The sequence below is a fragment of the Cetorhinus maximus genome, chromosome 10 (assembly GCF_964194155.1).
Source record: "Cetorhinus maximus chromosome 10, sCetMax3.hap1.1, whole genome shotgun sequence".
NCBI lineage: Eukaryota > Metazoa > Chordata > Chondrichthyes > Lamniformes > Cetorhinidae > Cetorhinus > Cetorhinus maximus.
In genome coordinates this window covers 57,283,722-57,308,211 of record NC_135888.1, presented here as the reverse complement: position 1 = coordinate 57,308,211, position 24,490 = coordinate 57,283,722, and the positions used below count along the sequence as shown (strand labels likewise).

Sequence of the window (24,490 nt, the reverse complement as noted above, 5' to 3'; positions counted from 1 at the left end):
AAATTATTTTACATAGCAACTTAAAGGGGTCTTTCGTGCAGCTTGTGCGGGGACTTTAGGGTTGCAGCACAGCCACACAATTTACATGGAATATTGGCACTGAGTGCAGTTGAAGCAAAATAATGCACAAGGGTTTTTAGTTCTTTGGAATATTAATTGTTCAAATTATAGGCTGTGCAGTAGCAGGTGTCTGAAGCCTTGCATGATAGTGGTAGACATCTGACTTTGTTCCGACCTTGGTCTTAATTGTCACTATAGATCATCCAGACACGAGTTCAGTAGTGAAGCCAGATTCAGTTGCAGCAAAACTTGTGCAAGTATAAACTCACATTTATTAACAGTGGAATTGGAAAGATTGGGGAGCATGCTTCCCAGTCATTTCTGCTTCCCATCTATCCCAAGCTCTGCATGCCAATCAGCGGCTGACATGAGAGAGAGTCTGCGTCCATGGATTAACAGCTTAACTTGGAAATAATAGTTCAAATATTCACTAATGTAATCCAGTCACGCAGAGTTTATTGCTTTATCTAGACTGCAGGACATGAGCTGCCATGTATCATCAGTAATCAATTAAGTAGATGATGCTGCACATAGTATCCCACAGGCCCACATAATGTCAGGGAAGCATGTATAATGATTGGCATTAAGCTAATATCAGTAGAAATAGAATTGATTGTGGTAACAATAGACTTTAAATATGGCAATGCATTGATGATGCAAATCGATTCCTAGAATATATGGCCAGATCAGAAGAGTGCAAAACTGCCCAAGTTACTCTTAAGCTTTACATGCTGTGCAATGCTCTGATGACACTTGAAAAGTTTGTTCAGGTTTGGTACATGGCGGTCATTAACACCATAGTCAGCCTAAGTATCTTCGGTTACTGTGAGCACATATGAGCAGCTGTTACTTTTAATTAGGACAGTTGTTTAATAAATGTGGATCTATTGCATGGGATTGAACTATGTAGATGTTTTTGTAATTCAAAAAATCTGCTTTGTTTAAGAATACCCTTTAACAAATGGGCTTTCAGCTCTGGGATCAGGGTTTCAAATTCTGACCAGATGCATATCTGCCTCTGTTGGCTAAGAGTCCCACATGAAATCATAGAAATTTACAGCAGGGAAGGAGACCATTCGGCCTATCATGTCCGGGCCAGCTGACAAGAAGCCATCCAGCCTAATCCCACTCTTGAGCTCTTGGCCTGTACCCTATTTAGGTTACAGCACTGCAAGTGCATATCCAAGTACTCTTTAAATATTCTGACAGTTTCTGCCTTTACCACCCTTTCACGCTGTGAGTTCCTGAGCCCCACCATCCTCTGAGTGAAAAATATTTCAACTTGAATTTCCTCTAATCCTGTTATCTTTTATCCTAAATCTATGCACCCTGACTATGGATTTGCCAAGCCAGGGAAATACGGCCTTCCTATTCATTCTATCTAGATCCCTCATAATTTCGTAATACACTTCAATTAGGTCTCCCACTGTTCCAAAAAAAAAATCCCTAGCCTGTCCAATCTTTCCTCAAAACTAAAATTCTCCAGTCCAGGCAACATCCTCATAAACCTCCCTTGTACCTTGTCTCGTGCAATCTTATCTTTCCTATAGTGTGGTGACCAGAACTGTACTGCATTGCAGTACTCCAGCTGTAGCCTAACCAATGGTTTATATAGTTTCAGAATAGCTTCCTAGCTCTTAAATTCTGCACCTCCTCTTATAGAGGCAAGCATGCCTTCTTGACCACCTTATCTGCCTGTCCAGCCACCTTCAGGGATCTGTGAACATGCACTCCAATGTTCCTCTACACTTACTGTTGTACCATTTAAGGAAGTTGGCAAAAAACGGCAATGGGAACATGAGGAAAAACTTTTTCACGCAACCACTGGTTAGGATTTGGAATGCATTACCTGAGAATGTGATGCAGGCAGGTTCAATCGAGGCATTCAAAAGGGTATTGGATTTTTATCTGAAATGGAATAAGGTGCAGGGCTACGGGGAGAAGGCAGAGGAGTGGCACTAGGTAAATTGCACCTATACTGAGCTGGTGCAGACACGACAGGCCAACTGGCTGCTTTCTGTGCTGTAACGTATCTGCAATTTATTGTGTTTCCCCTTTTCCTTGTTAGCCTTTCCAAAATAAGTTTGGGTATTTGTAGCTCAGTTCCTTATAGTTGAGCATCCACGTGGAAAATTTTGCTCAGGTGCACATGGTTGAAATAGAAAATATGTTCCTGTCGTTGGGGGCACATTTCTCAACTTATATCGAACTGTATTTTCATCATTGATAGCCATGGCTTCAGCTGTCTAACCCCTAAACTCTTAAATTCCCTTCCTAAATCTCTGCTTCTGTACCTTTCTTTCATCCTTTAAGACATCCCTTAAAACCTTTGGTTTTGAGCTGTTGTCTTAATATCTCCTTATGTAACTTAGTATCATTTTGTTTGATAATTACTCCTGCTAAGTGCCTTGACACATTTTACTACATTGAAAGCACCAAACAAATACAAGTTGTATTTGAGGATGCTGGTTTCCCAAAATGGAAATTTTCCAAAATTACAAAGTTTACAAAATTAGCAATTATTTGTAGAAAGGTGATCTACTTTCAGAATCCCTGTGTAATACTGTGCTTATGTAAATGCATTTGTAAAACCTATTCATTATTGGCATACAAGTTTGATTTATTCTGAAGGTACCGATTCCCTAATCTCTTCTACATCAACTAGAAGAAAGTGTCTCCCTAGCCTTGTCTTAGTTCCCAGTCGCATTGACAGAAGTCTAGGTACTAGGTTGGTGCATCATCAGTGTTGTGGGTAAAGGATGAAGTAAACCTCTGTTCCCCTTCATTTTTTAATTTGCTTGGAACTATGACCCAACAGGTTTTTGACCAATATGTAAAAACTAGAGCTGAAGAAGAGCGAAAAGAAAAGAAAAACAAGCTGCAACAATCAAAAGAGGACTTCAAAAAGTTACTTGAGGATGCAAAGTTAACTCCCAGGTAGGTGCTGCTGAATTCTGTTTCAGTGCAAAGTCTTGAAGTGCCAGTGTCTCCTTGCCTTCGTTAAAGTGATGTGTGTGAGTTATTGCATAAAATTAGTTTTCAGAGGTATTTCATCAGATCGCTCCTGTAGAATCTTAAGGACGCTGGAGGACATGCCACTATAAGAATTTACTGTTTACTTTTTAAACATTCTTGTTTTGTCACTACATTTTGGGGGTTGGCATTCACCATACTTAACTGAGTTGCTTTTTAAAATCTACCTAGAGCCATTACTTTGAACCAAACGTTTACCACCATTCTGCGTACCAAGTTGGCACCTCTGTGACTCCGATGTTGGCTGAATTAGATTAACTGCGTTCCTTCATCAGATGGACTGTCGGTGTGTGGCTCGAATAATGTTGAACTTTGTGCCAATTGCAGGCCAATCACTTCACGCCAATTGCAGGCCAATCACTTCGCACCCTTCTCATCAAAGCAGGTTTGGTGGCATCCATGATTGGGAATGGCTTCCTCCAGGAGCAGAATGATTCAGTTCATGTTGGTTTGGGCTCCCCAACTTTGGAGTCACCTGGGAACTGCCCATACTTCAGGCTGGATACAACAATATACTCGCTTTCTATAGCCAGGTGACTCTGGAACATCCCATACTTACACAAAGTTTTGCCTCGTTTTGAATTAAATTCTTCTCTTGAAATGCATACAGTTTGGCACTGATGTCAGCAGAGCAGCTTTGGGTTGAAGGTGCCACAAAATGGTCATCAGATGAGAAAGTGGACATTTTCTACACCTCTATATAATAGGTTCATAGTATTGTCACAGATAGATTGAAGAGGACTTTGAACAATAAGTTCTTGCCCTGACATTTCCTTTTCCCTTGAACTTTTAAGGTTATACTCAAGTGTTCAGCAGCATCATAAAATGATTGTAAGAAATGAAGTTCATTTGTATTAGTGGATTCAAGCCCTTAGTTTACAAGCTTTCTGATGTTCCATTATGTCCTATAACCTTTTGATAGGTAATCATAGCCTTCTATGGAGAATATCTTGAGCTTTCTTCATATTACAGGGGTGTATTATGAAATTGATGAAGTGTTTTGAATAATAGCCCTAGATGCATAACCTTTTCATCAATAGACGGAACATAATTAAAATTTAAGATTATGTTGGATTAAACTCAATTCAGAATGGACTGATGCCTCTGAAAGGATTAGCATAACATTATCTCATGAATTGGTGTTCCTAAAGTGTGTGAAGCCTCTGTGTGAGACAAATGGATGTGGGTTGGAGAATTGGGACTAATATTTGACGAGTTGGTGTGACTCTTGACGGTGTCGTGACAAGAGGCCATCCAGCACCCCCCCGCCCCCCCAATAGTGCTGAGCACTGTATACCAGAAGATCTGAGGTTCCATTTCCCAGTTTATCCTGAGGTAAGCAATTATATCTAAGGAACCATTGTGTTAACTCCAATTGTCATCAGTCCCCTGCAGAACCAAGGTGGATGAAAACCAGCTAGGTTTTTGATCACGCCATCTTCAGTTGGGCCTTCTGCAGAATGGGCTTGTGTGGATGGAGTGCAAGTCCACAATTAGTCAGCTTCATGCTCCACCATTGACACTTTCCATCTCGACTTCTGAGCCAAGGGTGGTAATGTGGGTGAGGCCCTGAAAGTCAACTGGCACCTGTGGAGCAGTAACCCAACCAAGAGTTTAATACCTTGAGAGGGTCAGATCAATACAGAGAACCTCTTTGAGAGCACATAGCTTTCATGCACTTCAAAAAGGGTTAATTAAATAGCAAAATTTAATATGGAGGATATTATCCCAGCCTAGAAAATGGAATAGCTTTATTGTAGTGCAACAGCAACAACTTCAATTTAACGCTAGGCAACACAGTCTTCGAATTTGATCTAATGCTGATTAAGAGAATTCAGAAAAACCTTCATGAAAGTTGTGAAAATCACTGCCCCAGAAGGTTACAGATGCCAAGTCGATTGAAATGTTAAGAAGGAAAATAGATAGGGAATTAAGGTATTTGGAGAAAAAGCAGCATGTAGTTCAGGTGAAGCTGTCATGACTAAAAAGGTGACAGAGCAAATTTGATTGGCTAAATTCCCTTCTCTGGTTTGTTTATATAACTTGTTTTTTATATATTACAAAATACCCATTCCAAGTCACTCAGTTTCTGAATTGCAAATACTTCACAAATTTTGATTCCTAGATCCACGTTCAGTGACTTTGCTGCCAAATATGGCAAAGACTCCAGATTCAAAGCTATTGAAAAGATGAAGGATCGGGAAAGCATGTTTATCGAGTTTATTACCAGCGTGAGGAAGCGAGAGAAAGAAGATTCGAAGAGTCGGACAGAGAAGGTAAGGTGGTTGTAGTTCCAGTGGAGTGAGTGGTGGGAGTGCGAATGTAAGGGACACCAGACTCTCCCAGCAGAAACCATGCTAACCTAAATCTACCTTTTTTAATGAGCATTTGTGTATTTCAGAGTGCACTTTTATCTTTGTTGGGTTTCCTGGCAGCAGTTTTATCTTTTGAGGGGAAAAAAATCCAAAGTATAAACCAGTGCGTTTCAAAAATAAAGGTCATGTGTTAAAAATTAATGAGTTTTGAATGTCATGTTGCTGTGGTGTCAAGTGCCCTGGGGATGTGGTTTCCACTGGGATGCAGCTTGGTAGGGAGGAGGCATCAATAACATTATGATAGCAACGCACTGCAGTCTTCCCACAAGTCCCTGTATGCTGTGCGAATGCATCTTTCAACCTCTGAAGCCTAATCATTTGTGACATATGCAACAGGAGAATGTTGAATAACTGCTATTCATGTAAATTTTGTCCATAAATTATATAAAGAATTAACAAATGAACGTTAACTTTTTTTATATTCTTTTTTAGAAGTCTTGACTGAAGCTGCTTATAATGATTATGCTTTTCAGAGGGTAATATGTTAAATAGTTTTGAAAATAGTAAATATTGCTTAATTTAAATTTGACTGCAGTAGTACAGTAAAGATTTTTTACTTGTAAATGTTTTTATTTGAAAATTGCATGTTTATTTACAAAATCTGTAATTGTAACTTGTTGATCTTTGCATTTTGATGTTTTCTAAAGCCCTTTTGTAACCATTTTATGTATTCTGTTTTATAACGAGAATAGTCTTTACAGTTTTGTGCTGTGCGGCCTATCAATCAGTTCAGTCTGACAGCTGTCAATCACTGACAAGCAAAGTATTATGGGAATCCCTAGTGAGGAAAGAATTGGTGTTTCTCTGTGTGGTGACTTTAGCCTCCCGCAGCTCTGGTACTTTACATTTTTTTAGTTCTTTTCCTTGTGAAGTGAGAGTTGTGCCCAGAAATGTGTTAAGACAAAACAATCAAAAAAAAAAAGTAGATCTGGATAGAGCCAGATCGTGTTCAACCTTTATCTTTATTCTATTGCTAACATTTGTAAAGGTATATTAATTTGTATTTCCATTTGTAATTAGTCTTGTTATACTTTAACAAGTTACAATCTGTAATAGTATCGGAGCATGTTGTGAAGCTTTCTCAGTCTTCTCTGGGTTTTTGAATATTGCGCTAAAGTACATTTCTTGAAGTGCTAAAACAAAATTGCTTTGTTTAGCTTACATGGTGGTGCTTCCCCTTCTGATCCCCTTCTCTGTCTTGCTCACTCTGCCCCTGAAAAACGCACATTTTAACAGATAGGTCGAAAGAGTAGTTTGTAGCTCCCTCAATGGCTTGGTTGGATCTGGCAGCGTGTAATTTGACTGCAGAAAAGGCCTAGTCTGAGACCATAAGTCGCAAGAGCAGAAGTAGGCCATTCGGCCCATTCAGTGAGATCATGGCTAATCTGATAATCCTCAATTCCATTTTCCTATCTTTTCCCCATAACCCTTGATTCCCTTACTGATTAAAAATCTGTCTACTTAATGACCCAGCCTCTAAAGCCCTCTGCAGTAAAGAAAGCCACAGATTCGCTACCCCCTGATAGAAGAAATTCCTCCCCATCTTTGATTTAAATAGGCAACCCCTTAGATTGAAATTATGCCCTCTGGTCCTAAACTCTCCCACAAGGGGAAGTAACCTCTTTGCATCTACCCTGTCAAGCCCCATAAGAATCTTATGTTTCAATAAGGTCGCCTCTCATTCTTCTATACTCCAATGAATACAGGCCCAACCTACTCAACCTCTCCTCATGAGAAAATCCCTCCATACCTGGGATTAACTTAGTGAACCTTCTCTGGACTGTTTTTAATGCCAGTATAGATAATGGGACCAAAACTGTTCACAGTATTCTAGATGTTATCTAACTAGTGCCTTACATTGTTTTAGCAAGACTTCCCTATTTTTATATTCCGTTCCCTTTGAAATAAAGGTCGACGTTCCATTTGCCTTCCCTATAACCTGCTGAACTTCATGCTAGCTTTTTGTGATTCATACACAAGGACCCCCTAATCCCTCTGGCTGCAGCTTGATGCAATCTTTCGCCATTTAAATCATATTCAGCTCCTCTACCCTTCCTGCCAAAATGCATAACCTCACATTTTCCCACATTGTATTTCATCTGCAAAGTTTTTGCCCACTCACTTAACCTGTCTATATCCCTTACCACTTGCCTTCCCACCTATTTTTGTGTCATCCGCAAACTTGCCAATATTACATTCACTTCCCTCATCCAAGTCATTAATATATATTGTAAATAATTGTGGCCCCAGCACTGATCCCTATGGCACTCCACTGGTTACAAGTTACCATCCTGAAAATGCCCCCCTTATCCCAACTCTGTCTTGTATTAGTTAATCAATCCTCTATCCATGCTAATATACTACCCCAACACCATGGACACTTATTAAGTAGCCTTATGTGTGGTACCTTATCAAACGCCTTTTGGAAATCCAAATATATTACATCTACTGGTTCCCCTTTATCTATCCTGCTTGTTACCACCTCAAAGAATTCTAATAAATTTGTTAGGCATGATTTCTCCTTCATGAAGCCATGCTGACTCTGCTTGATTAGATGTATTTCTAAATCCTCTGCTATTACATCCTTTATAACAGGCTCCAACATTTTCCCAATGATGGATATTAAGCTAACTGGCCCATAGTTATGTTTTTTTTTGTCTCCCTCCCTTTTTAAATAAGGGTATTACATTGACATTTTTCCAGTCCTCTGGGACTTTTCCAGATTCTAAGGATTCTTGGAGGATTACTACTAGTGCCTCTACTATCTCTGAAGCTACTTCCTTTAATATCCTAGGATGCAACCCATCAGGTCCAGGGGACTTATCGGCCTTTAGCCTAAGCCTATTAGTTTCCCTAGTACTTTTTCTCTAGTGATAGTTATTGTATTTCTTCCTTCCCTTCCCCCCCACAACCCCACCCTTTTGCCCCTTGATTATTTAGTATTCCTGGAATGCTATTAGTGTCTTCTACTGTGAAGACTGATGCAAACTATTTCTTCAACTCCTCTGCCATTTCATGGTTTCCCCATTATTATTTCCCCAGGCTCATTCTCTTAGGGGCCTATGTTCACTTTGGCTTCTCTCTTCCTTTTTATATATTTAAAGAAGCTCTTACTGTCTGTTTTTATATTTACTTGCTAGTTTGCCCTCAAAGTTTATTTTCTCCCTCTTTATTTTTTTGGTCATCCTTTGTTGGTTTTTAAAAATTTCCCAACCCTCTGCCTCACCACTAGTTTTGCCACATTGTACATTTTGTTCTTTCAATTTGATACTATCCTTAACTTCTTTGGTTAACCATGATTGTTTTATCCCCTTCCTAGAATCCTCCTTCCTCACTGGGATATATCTTTGTTGTGAGTCATGAACTATTTTCTTAAACGTTTGCCACTGTTCATCGATTGTCTTTTCTGCTAAACCCCTTTCCCAGTCCACACCAGCCAAGTCTGCCATCATTCGTTTGTATTTACCCTTACTTAAGTTTAGCACAGTTGTTTCCGACCCAAGTTTCTCACTCTCAAACTGAATGCTAAATTCTACCATATTATGGTCACTGTTTCCTAGGGGGGTCCTTTACTCTGAGATCATTTATTAAACCTGACTCATTCCACATTACCAGATCCAATATAGCCTAATCCTTCGTTGTCCCGAATACATTCTTATCAATTCTTGTTTGTGGCTGCCTCTGTCAATTTGATTTTCCCAACCTACATGAAGATTGAATTCACCCCATGATTTATTTACTGCCTTTTATACGTGCCCTCATTACCACCTGGTTTATTCTCTGTCCTTCAGTATAAGTACTGTTAGGGGGGCCTTTAGACTACTCCCACCAGTGTCGTCTTCCCCCTGTTATTTCTTAACCTCCACTCATGTGGATTCTCCATCTTCCGATCCAAGATCATTTCTTGCTATCGTAATTATTCCATCTCGTACTAAGAAAGCTACCCCACCACCCTTTCCTTCCTGCCTATCATTTTGAAAAGTCTCACACCTCTAAATATTTAGTTCTCAGCTTTAATTTCCTTGTAACCATGTCTCTGTAATGGACATAAGAACATACTCATTAACTTCTTGTGCCGCTAATTCATTTATTTAGTTCCGAATATGACGTGCATTTAAGTAAAGGGCCATTAATTTTGCTTTTTTACGATTTTTCCGCTTTGAGCCTATTTGCTGTTTTTTTTTATGTTTGTTCACTCTGTCCCTTCCTGTCGCACTCTGGATATCATTACTGAAATAGCTGCCCTGCAATACTGCCACATCCTTTTGCTTTGCCCCCTCTCCAGAACCTCCCTCCACCCCCCATTTAGTTTAACGTCTTCTCTACAGCCCTAGTTATTTGATTTGCCAGGACACTGGCCCCAACACAGTACAAGTGAAGATTGTGCCACCGGAACAGCTCCCTTCTACCCCAGTACTGGTGCCAGTGCCCGATGAACTGAAACCCATTCCTCCCACACCAACCTTTGAGTCATGCATTTAACTCCTTGACTTATTTACCCATGCCGGTTTACCCATGGCTCAGGTAGTAATCCCGAGATTATTACCTTGGAGGTTCTTTTTAGTTTAGCTCCTGACTGTTCAAATTCTTTCAGCAGAACCTCCTTTCTAGTCCTATCAATGTTGTTGGTACCAACATGGACGACGACAGCTTGATCCCTCCCCTCCCACTCCAGGTCCCTCTCCAGCCCTAAGGTGATGTCCTTAACCCTGGCACGGGCAGGCAACACAGCCATCAGGATTCACACTCACGGCTGCAGAGAACAGTATTTATACCCCTAATTATACCGTACCCTACCACTACCACGTTCCTATTTCCTCCCTGACTTGAATGGCTCCCTGTACCATGGCGCTGTGGTCAGCTCGCTCATCCTCCCTGCAGTCCCCGCTCTCGTCCACACAGCTGGCAAGAGCCTTGTAACTGTTGGACAGTTGCAGGGGCTGAGGCTCCTTGAACGCTACCTCCTGTGTCCCCATACCTGCCTCACCTGCAACCACACCCTCCTGTCCCTGATCACAGACCAAATTTGAATTACCTAATCTGAGGGGGGTGACCACCTCCTGGAGCAAAGTGCCCAGGTAGTTTTTCTCCTCCCTAATGTGGCACAATGTCTGCAGCTCGGACTCCAGCTCCTCAACTCGAATCCGAAGTTCCTTGAGCTGTAAGCACTCACTACAGATGTGTTCGCTGTAGATCACCTTGGTGTCCAGCAGCACCCACATGCTGCAGTAGCAACACAACGCCTGCCTTGCCATCACTATCATATTTTATTTAATTTATTAATTAATTACTCTAGTAACCCCACTCTTTGCACTTTATTGTAATTAATTTTTTTTACACCAGTCTTGTCGTTAACAAGCTATTTTTAAGGGAAAGAGAGGGAATAAAAGACTAGAGACCTAAACGCAAATTAAAGACCTTACTTTTACTTTAAAGACCAGAAATATTCACCAATCCTCCTCAACCAGCTGCTTTCCCTGCACTTGTGTCACATTGTGGTTCATGACGTCATTCCGCCACGGGTCTCCCTGCAGATCGGCCTCTCAATCCGCACCTTTTGTCCTCCCCAGCTCACCTCTCGTTCAAAATATACATTTTGAGCCTTAGGAATAAAATAAACCTTAATCACTTACCAGGTACTCACCAATTAACCAGCTTCTTCCCCTGTAGCAGCACAAGAATCAATTCCTGGAGGCTGAAAAAGTTTAGGCAAAAGCAGCCAAACACCTCTTTCCCTTCTTCTGCTCAACTCCCTGAAGCGCTCAACTCCGGCACTCTTGTTCAGCTCACTATGCTCAGCTCAGCTCACTAATTGCAGACAATAGTGGTACAGCAATTTGCTTCAGTGCCCTGGATTGAGGTGGGAGTGAAGAGTTTGTGAAGTCAAGGATGGTTCCCACTCCTAGAATCATAGAATGGTTACAGCACAGAGGGAGGCCATTCTGTCAATCGTGTCAGTGCCAGCTCTCTGTAAGAGCTGCTCAGCTAGTACCAATCCCTCGCCTTTTCCCTGTAGCACTTTTCTTCTTATAGTTATCAGATTCCCTTTTGAAAGGCATGCTTTAAAGCTGCCCAGTCTCAAGTAGCGCATTCCCCTTTCTAACCAGTCCTTGTGTGGGAAACGAGTTTTTCCTCATTTCACCTGTGGTTCTTTTGCCAACTCCTTAAAATGGTGTCCTGTGGTTCCTGATCCTTCCACCAATGGAAACAATTTCTCCCTTTTCACTCTGTCCAGCCCGCTCATGATTTTGAACACCTCTATCAAATTGTGTCTCAACCTTCTCTAAGAACAGCCCCAACGTCACTAATGTAACTAAAGCCCCGCATACCCAGAACCACTCTCATAATCATTTTAAGGATATAAGAATTAGAGCTGGATTAGACTGTTTAGCCCCTTGAGTCTGTTCTGCAATACAATCATGGCTGATCTTCTACCTCAACTCCATTTCCTTCCCCATTCCCCGTAGCAGTTGATTCCCTGAGAAATCAAAAATCTATCAACCTCGATCTTAAATATGCGCAACAATCCTCTGGGTAGACAATTCCAAAATCTCACCATTCCAAAGAGTGAAGAAATTTCATCTCATCTCAGTCCTAAATGATCGTCCACTTATCCTGAAACTGTCACCGCATTTTGGATTCCCCAGCCAGCAGAAGCAACCTCTCAAGCCCCTTTAGAATCTTGTGTATTTCAATGAGATTGTCCTTCCAGTGAATATAGATGCAATTTACTCAACATTCATCATTGGACAACCCTCTCATCCCAGGAACTAATCTCGTGACCCTTCGCTGTACCACCTCCAAGGCAAGTGTATCCTTCCTCAAATTTAGAGACCATAACAACACAGTACTCCAGGTATGGTCTCACCAAAGCTCTGTGTAATTATAGCTAGACTTCCTTCTTATTATAATCCAATACCATTGCAGTAAAGACAACATGCCTTTTGCATTCCTAATTGCATGTTGTACCTGCATGCTAACTTTGTGTTCCTTGTACCAGTACATCCAATTCTTTCTGAACATCAACATTTATAGGTTTCACACCTTTTTAAAAAAAATTCTGCTTTTCTATTCTTGCTACCAAAGTGAATAACCTCTCACATCCCACATTATGTTCCATCTGCCACTTTGTTGACCACTCACTCAACCTGTCTATGTCTGTCCGCAGCCTCTTTGTGTCCTCCTCACAGCTCACATTCCCACCTAGCTTTGTATTGTCAACAAACATTATTGTCCTGATTGCTAGCCAGCATTCCCTGCTACAAGTATGGATATTGAGTCAGGCTGAGCACAGCTGTAATGTTCCCATGCAGGCAAATAAACTGCAATTTGGGCTGTTTAGGCTTTTCCACAAGGAAATTGCCACTTGGATCAGATACCCAATGACCATGAAACCAGACCCCAAAAAGGTTGAGCACCTTTGTGAGAGGAAGAGGAGAGAAAATTAAGTTGTGGGGGAGGGAGAGGGTATGGGGTAAAAAGGACAAAAACTTAAAATGTATGGAATAAAAATGACACTGTATTCCTGGCCTGGTAGTTCACCAGGCCTGTAGGAATGTGGCAATGTGCTCCCTTCTGTCTTGTTGCTTATTTCCCGGTACTGTTTCATGCACGTTAGACCATTTTTAAGATATTAAATAGTTAGTTAAAGTCTAGTGCTCCTTTTAACCTGAGGTAAACGCTGCCCAGGACTTGATGGGTGTAATGCATAGCATAACATAAACTTGTCACTAAATAGCCAGCCTTGTTGAGAGGCACCATGCTGGGACTCGGTTCACTGCCTATTGAGAGCACCTGACCTTGGGTGCTGAACAATGTCCTTTTCATTAGCACTGACATTCCCTTGCTTTGAGTATAGAATTCATTGAGGAAGTGACATTAAGCAAGTTCACATTTGGTGCTTTAACACCAGCTGAGCTTACCAATTGCATGTTCTTTCTGTTCCCATTCAATTTTCAGTCTATTATTTCTAATATATAATAGCAATTTTATTTCTGAAGTATCCTCTTGAAATAACCTTAAAACTTAATGTGGAAAAGTGGTTGGAATTGTTACCAGTTTGATCCAACATATGCAGAAAACATGAGAGGATCTAGTTCTGTTCTACCTGTGAAATCTCTTTTTTTAAATAAACTCCTGAATAGAGAGAGAAATATGTTACCGCTCTTTAACATTGTTATTCACTTTTAACAAGGGGGAAAGCACTGAATCAGTTGGCAATTTAACCAAACTTATAGACTCAGCAAGCTTCACACGTCCGTATACTGATTATATGCTTAACTTAAAACACTAATAAGTAATTACCTTAGCTGATAGTTATATATAATCCCCAATCATATAGACTGCATTGAAGTTGGTGTGTGTCAATTTAATCTTGCATTTAAAGCCCCCAGTACTTTAAAATCAGCTACAATGTTCATAGCTTTTAAAGCATAGATTGGTTTTAAATGTTTATTTGTCATATCTATATCATGTTTTTAAAAAATCTGTTTCCAACAGTTGTGGATTTATACAAAATTGTACAGATATTTCTGGACTTTTTAATTTGTGATGAATTTCAGCCATTTTGTACACACATTGTCTGAAGCTACTGTATTGGTATCTAACTTCAAAATGATCCTTAGACAGCTAAATTATATTACTCTGGTCCATTTTTATGGAAGTAAATTGTCCGAAGGCAGTGTCCGATCATAGAACTTGTTTTGGTTCAAGTACAGAATTGAACATTTACTATGTAATTTATTGAAATTAGTTAATTTCAAATGAGTTTGGAAGGTTTTGGAAGGGACTAGCAATATGCCCCTCAAAACAAGATATTCACTGGTTTTGAACCCTTTGGTACCTTGGCATTCTGACGCTGTCTGTCTTCTGCCGTCCTTCAGTGAGCTTTCCGTCTCTGGCTGCCAGCTGAGCACCTCCGTCTTGAGCTGGGCAGCAATCGGCCCAGCTTCACTACGCAGTGACTTTGGACCTTAGAGCAGTATTGACTGGCATTGTGGGGTATCCCACTGGCTAAACTGCTACATGTTGTGTCAGTGGTTTGAGCAATGGGCTGAGGTAGATTGAGAAATTAAGCTGTCCAATATGTAAAAAGCCAAATGGCATAAAATGAATGCATTAGCATCAATAAAAAAATCCACAATCTATTTTAAAAGGGCTAATTCAGTAGAGCTAAAACTGATAAATTACCGTTAACTTGATAGGATTTGATAAAACTATAAACACCCTGCCCCTATACAAACAACAGATCAGTTATTAACTAGGCATAGTTCTATGAAATACATATTAGTATTCCATGCTATAAGGTATATTTTATTATAGAAGTTTAATTTGAGTGTGGAGGGTGTATTCACTTTCCTTCAGTGTGAGGTAAGTGAGTAATGCAGTGGTGACTAAAATAACACAATTACAAAGCTGCTTCCTGACTTGGATTTACTCTTCGTTTCTCTCCTCATCAATTCCTCTATCCATTACTCAATACTGAGCAGATAAAGGGCAACTTCTTTGACATGCTGTCTGAGCACCATCTGGACAGTCAGTTACGCTGGAGCAAAGTGAAGGAGAAATTTGAGAGTGACTCGCGCTACAAAGCTGTGGATAGCTCTGGGCTCAGGGAGGATTTCTTTAAGCAGTATATGGAGAAACTAGCCAAGGTAAGGAGCTGTGCATTGAAAAGTGCACAAACATGGCTCTCCATTGACTCAGTGGGTCATTGCCAGGTATGCTACTGAGTCATATAGACCAGCAGTGGCCTTGATGGACTCAGCAGCTATCAGCAGAAGTTGTTATTTTTTTCCTTCCATGAGCTTATAGCAGTGAGGTTTCCTGTTCCTGACAGTGATCCCTGGCATTAAATGAAATTCAGGTGTATAGACATGGACAGGATTGGGCTAAGATGGTCTCCATGGTCCAAAGCCACCAACACTCCTATGAACAGTCGCTTGGTAGTATAGAACTTGAAAATTGCTGCAAAGAGAGACATGTTGCTGAAGTTTTTCTTCTTGTGTTTGCCTTGATGAATGCAAGAATGCCAAATTTCAAATGATCAAAACAATTTATACTACAGGAGAAAAAGGCACTGATTGAGTCAACTGTGTTTGGGGCATTGCCATGGAGAAAGCAACAGGAAACCATAGGCTCCCCAAGCTCCCAAGTGATTCAAAAACAAAAAGATGCAAGGCTTGAACATAATACTTTTGTTTGCAGAAAATGAGTCCCTGTGCATGAATGTATGTCGCTTATATCAAGCGTAAATGAGCCACGTTAGGAGCTCGACTTATTATCTTAAATTGGTTGTTAGTGTAGCTATTAGCATGCTCAGGATTGATCAGCAAGTGCCACCCAATTGTGGAATTACATCTAACAGTAGACGTTTTGTTTTGGTTTTTGCAAACGCGGTCTAGTTGAGTACAGCTTATACTCTGTTATGAACAACCGAAGGAACATGCTGTTTGATTCATTTGGCCTATGTACCCCGCAAGACACACGCACTGAAATTCGTACACAACGTTACTCAACTGTGTAATAGGCAGAATGTGTTTTTGGACTGACCACAAAACCCAAAACAAAATATGTCTGCTGTTGGAATGCAGTTCTGTGATGGGCCGCACTTGCTGAACAATTCTAGAGTGTGCTAATAGCTACACTAGTAACCAATTTAAGAAAATCAGTTGAGCTCATAACGCAGCTCATTTACACCTGCTAGAACCAACGTGTATTGATATGCAGGGACCCGTTCTCTGCAAACAAAAGGAACATGTTCAAGTTTTGCACCTTTTTTGAGTTCTGTGGGAGCCTGGGGAGCCTATAGTTTCCTGTTGCTCTCTCCATGGCGATGCCTCGGCCAACCAGAGTCGACTTGCCAACCAATCAGCAACCTTTTCTCCTGCAATATAAACTGTGATTGTTTGAAATTTGGCATTCTTGTGCTTGTCCTGATGAGTGCATGATGAGAAGCTTTGGCACCATGTCTCTTCAGCAATATTCATATGAGGAATGATCACTGGAGTGAGGTACTGAAGAATGACAGGTAGGTGCCCTATGGACTGTGAGCCAGTGAAGATCAACTGCATCTGGAAGAGAAGAAAGGGATAAAATTGTTTTTATATTTTTAAAAAATGCAAGCAAAGTCATTTTTAACTTTATTATTATATTTGTTCTTTGGCTACTTTACTTTTATAGTGTATATGGTCACAATACCGGTGAATGTTTTGGATTGTGGATGATTCTGGGGGCTTCTCCCATTCAGTTGTTTCCATTGCCACCTTTGTATTGCTGGGTTTTGGATAAGTTGGCAGAGCTTTATGAGTTACCTGAGTGACGAGGACAAAGAGTGTTCCAGTAACAGATTGGAGTGCTTGCAGCAGGTGTTCAAATATGAGAACCTGCTAATAGCTACTTATTCCAGATCTGTGTGGCATAAGCAGCAGCTTCACAGCATGCTTCAGACTTTCACATCCTGTGCCTGTCAAAACCAGCAGGGAGGCAAAGAAAACGCCGCGATGGGGCAGTGAGGAGGAATTATGTTCATGTGTTTAATTTACCTCGAGTATCTTAAATACTGTCAAAAAATGTTTGTAGCCTTGTGGTGTCCTGGATTGGCTGGAAAGATTGGATTGTCACTGTGCAGTGGTCTTGTGGTTACATTACTGGTCTAATAATGCAGAGACTATTAGTTCAAATACCACTGTAACAGTTTGAGAGTTTGGATTGTGTATTTTTCAATCTAGTTCTAAAAAAGAAACCTGGCACCTGCAAAACTGACATTGAAGTTAGCGATTGTCATAAAATCGTACCCTTAGTGACCTCACATGATCCAATCTCTGTGAATGCAGTCCCCCACCAGTGTGGTTGAATCTTAACTGCCTTTGAAGTAATCTGGAAACCCGCTCGATTTTATCAAATCTGCTACCAAGAATTCAGTTCAGGGAGAAGTCCCATCCCCACCTCTGGGCAAGTGGTGAGAGGCATTGTATTTTGGCCTTGCCAGCTATGCCCATCCACATCTTAAAAAAATCTTTTTTAAAGACTGGCTGAAACAGCGCTCCCAGGATTTCTGTAAAGCACAGTAGTGTGTTTGTCATTTTCATGTCACGTCCACATCAACTGCATGTCCAGTAGTTCGATGACAGAATTTTGTTTTTTAAAATGTTAGCTGTGTCTGGTGCTGGTCACGGCTGGTGATGTGGAGCAATTTGCAGAGATAGCTTAAGAATATCACCAGGAAGAGCATTGCACAGTACTAAAGTTTATTTGTTTCAATGTGAATTTTCCTGTAGCTTTTTGGTACTATTATGAAATGTTAGGTTAGTTGTTAGCATTATCATAGCTTGCATGCTTTTTCCTGTCTGGATGTACATTTTACGATGAGTCACACCTTTCATTTAGCTTGCTTAATAAAAAATAATGTACACTTGTAGGAACAATTTTGACATAAAATGAGATGATTTGTTTAAAGTCACCATGTAACCCCACTTTATCCCCCCTCCCCTCCCACCCCTTGACAGCACATAGACTCTGATAAGGAGAAGGAACTGGAGCGCCAAGCACGAATAGAAGCAAGTTTGCGAGAGCGGGAGAGAGAGGTGCAGAAAGCTCGTTCGGAGCAGACCAAGGAAATCGATCGGGAACGTGAACAGCACAAGAGAGAGGAAGCCATCCAGAATTTCAAAGCCTTGTTGTCTGATATGGTAATAAGCCTTAGTCTAAAGTTAGATATGCTCAAAAGTCAATGTACAATCCTGGTTGTGTCAATTTGCATATGATGGAATTTGTGTTTGACTGGCTATAAAAATAGTGCTAAACAATAATTTAATTTCCTGGCTACTGCTTATTACTTGGGGCAACTTTATTTTTAGTATTTCCCTAAGCTGAAATTGGGTGATTTTTTTTTAATCACACTTAATCATTACTGTCATTAGGTGTTAATGTAGAGGCTTGTCCATCAGCGTGAAAAATTTGCAGCTAAAATGTAATTCATTCAGCATGCTATGTTGAGCTTTTTATTTGTTTTGAATTTCTTTTATTTCCTATTGTAGCAGCTTAAATCTGGTAAGTTTTATTTTGCTTTTTGAAATTTTCATTTTTGGAATGTCTGACAAAAGTGTGCAATTTTTAGTGCATCAAACTCTACAAAGCTCTATGTAAGTTTTCTGGAAACAAGGCAAAGGTCATTTTGTCAAACAAGCCTGTGCCCTTTTCACAAATGAATCCCATCTATCAACCTTCTCAGCATGTCCCTTTATCCCATCTCTCCAGAAACTCATCTTGTTTTCTCTTGAGCATTTTTATGCTGCATGCTTCAGTTATCCTCACTGGTAACTTATTCCATAACTCCATTGCCCTTTTGGTGGGATAAGCTTAGCTTCATTTCTGTTACTGCTAAATTTCTAATCTTTGAGCGGTGTACCCTTCACTGCAATGAGCGATTCTCCACAACCAGCTTTGTCATAAACCGTATTATGTCACCTCAAAGTGTCCTCTTTACCTTTCCTCATGTCTTAACTGGTATTTGTTCTTCATGTTTGCCACACGTAGCATTCTTTCTACCTTTTTCACAAAAATAATATTACTTCATGCTTTTTGTTCTTTGCAGGTCCGTTCTTCTGATGTCACATGGTCGGATACCCGGAGGACCCTCCGTAAAGATCACCGCTGGGAGTCTGCTTCGTTACTGGAACGAGAAGAGAAGGAAAAATTATTCAGTGAGCACATAGAGGCACTTACAAAGAAGAAGAGAGAGCATTTTAGGCAGCTTCTGGATGAAACCTCAGCGGTAAGTGTGACTAGTTAATGATTAATAACATTCCTTCTGAATCTTCATGTATCTTAATGTTTCTCCTTGATAACATGAAACATGCCCAAAGATTGTTGTGGAACTGTCTATAGGAAGTTCATTCTTTATGGAGCATAAGAACACATTTGTATAAATTTGTGTTTTATAAACTAAAATATTATTTAAATATTGCACCTATTATAATTGAATTTATGCGGTGCTTTATCATCAAAAAATGTAAACATGTCTTTTATAATGAATTAACTGTTATACAGGTAAATGTTAATCATATCTAAAGTAGCTGTAGAGCTGTTTTCATACAGCAATCAAATCAGAAGATAAGGAGCAAGATAGGCTGGCATAACAGGGAGTAAAACAATTTTTGTGCATTTGCTGTTGCTAGTAAGGTCAGCATTTATTGCTCATCCCTAGTTGCCCTTGAAAAGATGGTTGTGAACCATTGCTGTAGGTTTGACCCAGTAGCAATGTCATAATGGTGTGTGACGTGCCAGTTATGGTGTTCCCATGCACCTTCTGCCGTTGTTCTTGTAGGTGGTAGAAGTCACAGGTTTGTAAGGTGCTGTCAGAGGAACCTTGACAACCAGCTGTCGGGCATCTTCTAGATGGTGCATACTGCAGTCAAGTTACACTGGGGGGGTGGGGTGTGAATGTTTAAGGAAGTGAATGGGATGCCAATTGAGTGGGCTGCTTTGTCCTGGATGGTGTCAAGCTTCTTGAGTGCTTTTAGAGCTGCACTCATCCAGACAAATAAAGAGTATTCCATCACACTCCTGACTTGTAGATTGTAGAAAGGCTTTGGGCAGTCAGGAGGGGTGTCATCTATTGTAGAATACCCAGCTTCTCATCTGCTCTTGTAGCCACAATATTTATGTGGCTGATTTAGTTATATAGTTGGCGAGTTGTTTCCATTAAGTTTCCTGCTTGTTCGTAATGTTTGGATCTTTTTGCAATGTAGATTACTCTTACCTCTACATGGAAGGAAGTGAAAAAGGTTATCAAAGAGGATCCTCGCTGTATCAAGTTCTCCTCCAGTGATAGGGTAATGGTCATGTCTGCGAAAGATGCAAAGTATTCAATCTTTCATCTAAGTACAGTTCTTTACTTACTTACTTGTGCTCTCTTTAAGAAAAAGCAGAGGGAGTTTGAAGAATACATTCGAGATAAATACATCACGGCCAAAGCAGACTTTCGGACACTGCTGAAAGAGACCAAATTTATTACTTACAGGTGAGTAATGCCTGCTGCCATTCTGGACTATGGGCTATTTGTCGTTTTCAGTGTCTGCATTAGTGGCTTTCATTGCCAGCAAAATCTGGTGTACCTTATTAGGATCTCCAAGTGTTTTTGTCAATTGTGTAAAAGGTGACTTCAAATGGTGTAGGTTGTTGGGTAGGAAGTTGCACTTTGTCAAAATTAATCTTAGTTTTGGGGCCAGCAATTCAAATTATATCCCACATTTGCTAACAAAACATTCCCAACAAGTTGTATCACTTTAATCAGCCGAGTATTCAGGGTACAATTTGCTGAAGGATAGAAATTCTCATTTTGTGCTATTTATTGGCACAGGTGCATAAATCTAAGGGAAGGAAAGTGCATGTAAGTAGAGCTGAATGAAGAGGTTGAAATTTTTACTTGAAGCTTGTAGTTGCATCAGCGCTTTGGCTGGGTAACATCCATATTTTGTTATGCAAGTATAATGGATGAGTAGGAAGTCATAGAAGTGTATTTTTTAGTGTTGAACCTTGTGAATGGAACAAACTACTTTATAAAGCTTCATGGCTACAAAACATTCTTCAAGCAGAAGGAAGGCCTGATGGTCAGCTATTGGTTGAATGGCATGTTGTATTTCCTTGCCTCCCTTTCTTTAATGGTTATATGTTTAATGTTCAGGGAAGATTCACTCAACTGATTCCTGGGATGAGGGGGCTTTCTTACGAAGAAAGGTTGGACAGGTTGGGCCTATATCCATTGCAGTTTAGAAGAATGAGAGGTGATCTTATTAAAACATATAAGAATCCTTAGGGAGGACTTGATAGAGTGAATGCTGAAACAATGCCTCTCCCACAAGGGGAAACTAGAACTAGGGGACATGGTTTTAAAAGCAAGGGGTCTTCCAATTAAGACTGGGATGAGAATTTTTTTTCCCTGAAGTTCATGAGCCTATGGCACTCTCTTCCCCTTAGACCAGTGAAGGCAGGGTCATTAAATATTTTTAAGACAGAGGTAGATGTATTCTTGACTAACAATGGATCCAACGGTTATTAGGTTAGGTGGAATGTGGAGTTGAGGCCACAATCAGATCAGCCATGATCTTACTGAACGGTGGAGCAGCGTCGAGGGGCCAGATGGCCTACTCTTGCTCCTAATTCATATGTTCGTATGGGTTCTGAACTTCAACCCAGCCAAGGATGTTGTCCAGAGCCAGCTAACTTCAGGAAAACCTGCCCGATTAGCCAGGATGTGTTACAACAGCAACTTGTATTTATATACTATCCCAAATTGTTTTGTGGCAGGTGTGCAGGGGGTGAGACAACACCGAGTCATGGAAGAGATATTGGGACAGGTGACTAAAAGTGTAATCAGAATTAGGTTTTGAGGAGAGAGCGGTGCAGAGGCAGAGATGTTTATGGAGGGAATGCCCAAGTTTAGGACCTTGACATCTAGAAGTGATGGCTGCCCATTCTGAAGTAAAAGCTCTGGAGGGTAAGTGAAGATGCTGGAGCAGCACAGTTCTGAGAGGTTGTAGGGCTGGAGGAAGTTGCAGAGAGGGAAAGGGGTGAGGCCATGGAAAGAGTTGAACATGAGTGTGAGAAGTTGAAATTCAATTTTTGTGGACAGGAAGCCAATGAGCACATGGATGGTGGGTGAATGAACTTGTTGCAGGTTAAAATTCAGGCAGTAGTTTTCAACAAGTTCTAATTTATGCAGACCACAAGAGCATTGGATAAACATTGCCAAGGGTTTTAGCAACAGATGAGCTGAGGAAGGGCTGGAGAGGGCTAATCATACAGAGGTAATAATAAGTGGTTTTTCAGGTGGGGAGGGTATGAGATCTGAAGTTTAGCTTGCATTCAAATAAGACGTTCAGGTTGCAAACATTTTTAACTGAGATAATGACCAGCGAAGGTAATGGAAGCGGTGGCGTGGGAACAAAGCTTTTGGTGTAAGTCGAAACGATTGGCTTCCCAGTGTTTAATTGGTTCAGTTTGCAGCTTATCTAAGACTGGGTTACTGTTAGCAGGCAATCTGATGAAGCCGAGGCAGTGGAGTGTTTGGAGGAGGTGGTGGTTTTTGACATTGTACATGTGGAACCTACTTTTGCTGCTGTGCCTGAAAGGGCAGTATGTAATTGAGAAATAAGAGAGGGCTCAGGATAGATCCTTGGGGGTGTGAAGAAATGTCATGGTCGGAGATTCTGGATTGACGAGTGAAACCATGTGAGGGCCATTCCCACTCAGCTGGAGAACAAAGGAGAGGTTTTTGAGGAGGATGGTTTGGATAACCATTTCAAGGGCTACAGACAGGTCAAGAAGAATGGCAAGGCAGGTTTGCGAAGAGACTTTTTAAAGCAAATTAGGCAAAATGGAGGGATTTAACAAGGGTGTTCCAGAAGGTCAAAACCAACCAGCAGAAAGAGTAGCTGCTGATAAACAAACCAACAGGAGATCAGAGAGACATAGAGTTGGAGGAGGTTTCCCAAGATATGGTGAAAATATCCATAGCACAGCTTGTTAGTTTTGTTGTGCTCATTTAATAATATCCATTGATAGCTGGTAAAGTAAGGATGCAAGTGTAGAACAGTTTGTAAAGTGAATCACGTTGCTTTAGCTGAATGGATTTCTGAAGATCTTGTCTTGTCTGCCATAAATCAAAATTTGTGCTGGGTTTCCCCACCTTCCACCAAGGTCGAAAAAACTACTGCACGAGTCAGATCAGCACCTGAAAGACATTGAAAGGATCCTTCAGAATGACAAACGATACTTGGTCTTGGAGTGTGTACCGGAGGAGAGACGCAAGCTCATTATGGCCTACATCGATGATCTAGATCGGCGAGGTCCTCCGCCACCTCCCACTGCATCAGAGCCAACCAGACGATCTGCCAAATAGCACCCGGAAAAAAGTTCTCCTGAGCATGAGCAGGCTGCCCATCAACTGAGACTTGTGCATGAGCCACCTGCCAGACATCAACGTGTGTGCAGTATTAATGTGTCTGCTTTGTCCAGTTTTGTATATAGTATGGACACATTTGTACCAGCTTGTCATCATGTTGAAGTGGAAGCTTTGACTCATCATTCAGTTGTGTAAAATAAAACTTTTTAAAAAAAAAAATACAGCTGATGTAGTACGTGTAGCATGGTCATTAGTCCAACCAAATGGCTGTGCCACAGCAACTCTGTAAAAACTAGCATTTAGTTACCAGTAATTTTCCAAGTCAGTCACTGATCTCAAAAGGGTTTTGTTTGTAACATTTAAGCTTTTACTTGTGTTTAAATGTAAGTTTCCAAAGTGACTTTATTAACTAAGGTGTTGGAAATGTTGCCTAGTTGAAATGTTTACTGCAATAAACCATTTTTTTCTAAAATTTTGAAATGCGTTTTTCTTTGTGTTGATTTAAATTGTTTTTAGCAACAACATAAAGTGCTAGTATTGAAAATTCCAGAAGGCATTTGTGTTCTCTTCTAATTAATTAGGAAACTGTGTTCAATTTATCGTTTGTCAGCCAACTACTTGTGCACATCTCTACCTCTAACCTAACCCAGCAGTGTTCAAAGTGTGCAGGCTTTAGGGGGTGACACATTCCATCATTTCTTTGAATAATTGAGTTGCTCCAGACTCTCCCTAAACATTGAAGGATGCAGACATTGACCTTTGACTCAAATACCTACTTGGTGCCATTACGGACAGTTACAGCACAGGCAACCTTAAAGTCCCAAATCTCTCTGCTGTAACCAAAGTAATCATTGGAACAACTTTGGAGAAGGTCAGGGATTAAACATTTTGCCCTGAGAGATCTGGGGATGGATCCTTCAACACTACACTGCACTTTAGTTGCCTCAGTAGCTGCTGCATTTAATATATGGAGTGGGAGAGGATGGTTAACTTGTAGGAAAGTCAGGTACTACAGTACTTGGTCACGTTTGTTGTCATGTATAACCTACCTTCATTGGCCTCTTGAAATAAATTGATTTCCTAAGTGCCCAAGATGTGCTTGGATGCCTGACAAGTG

The 24,490-nt window shown here is 40.6% G+C and overlaps 1 protein-coding gene across 3 annotated transcripts in view; it reads left to right on the top strand.

Annotated features, from left to right (window-relative positions):
* LOC144685709 (transcription elongation regulator 1-like) overlaps positions 1 to 23,845 on the top strand; it is a 103,301-nt gene extending 79,456 nt beyond the window's left edge. For all 3 annotated transcript variants that reach the window (XM_078550515.1, XM_078550514.1, XM_078550512.1), the window contains 8 exons: positions 2,879 to 2,997; positions 5,219 to 5,369; positions 14,957 to 15,121; positions 17,975 to 18,157; positions 19,063 to 19,242; positions 20,219 to 20,302; positions 20,390 to 20,490; positions 23,169 to 23,845. In XM_078550515.1, the coding sequence (XP_078406641.1) occupies positions 2,879 to 2,997; positions 5,219 to 5,369; positions 14,957 to 15,121; positions 17,975 to 18,157; positions 19,063 to 19,242; positions 20,219 to 20,302; positions 20,390 to 20,490; positions 23,169 to 23,370 (1,185 nt within the window). In that variant the 3' untranslated portion in view covers positions 23,371 to 23,845. The remainder of the gene's footprint in view (positions 1 to 2,878; positions 2,998 to 5,218; positions 5,370 to 14,956; positions 15,122 to 17,974; positions 18,158 to 19,062; positions 19,243 to 20,218; positions 20,303 to 20,389; positions 20,491 to 23,168) is intronic.
* The last annotated feature ends 645 nt before the right edge of the window (positions 23,846 to 24,490 follow it).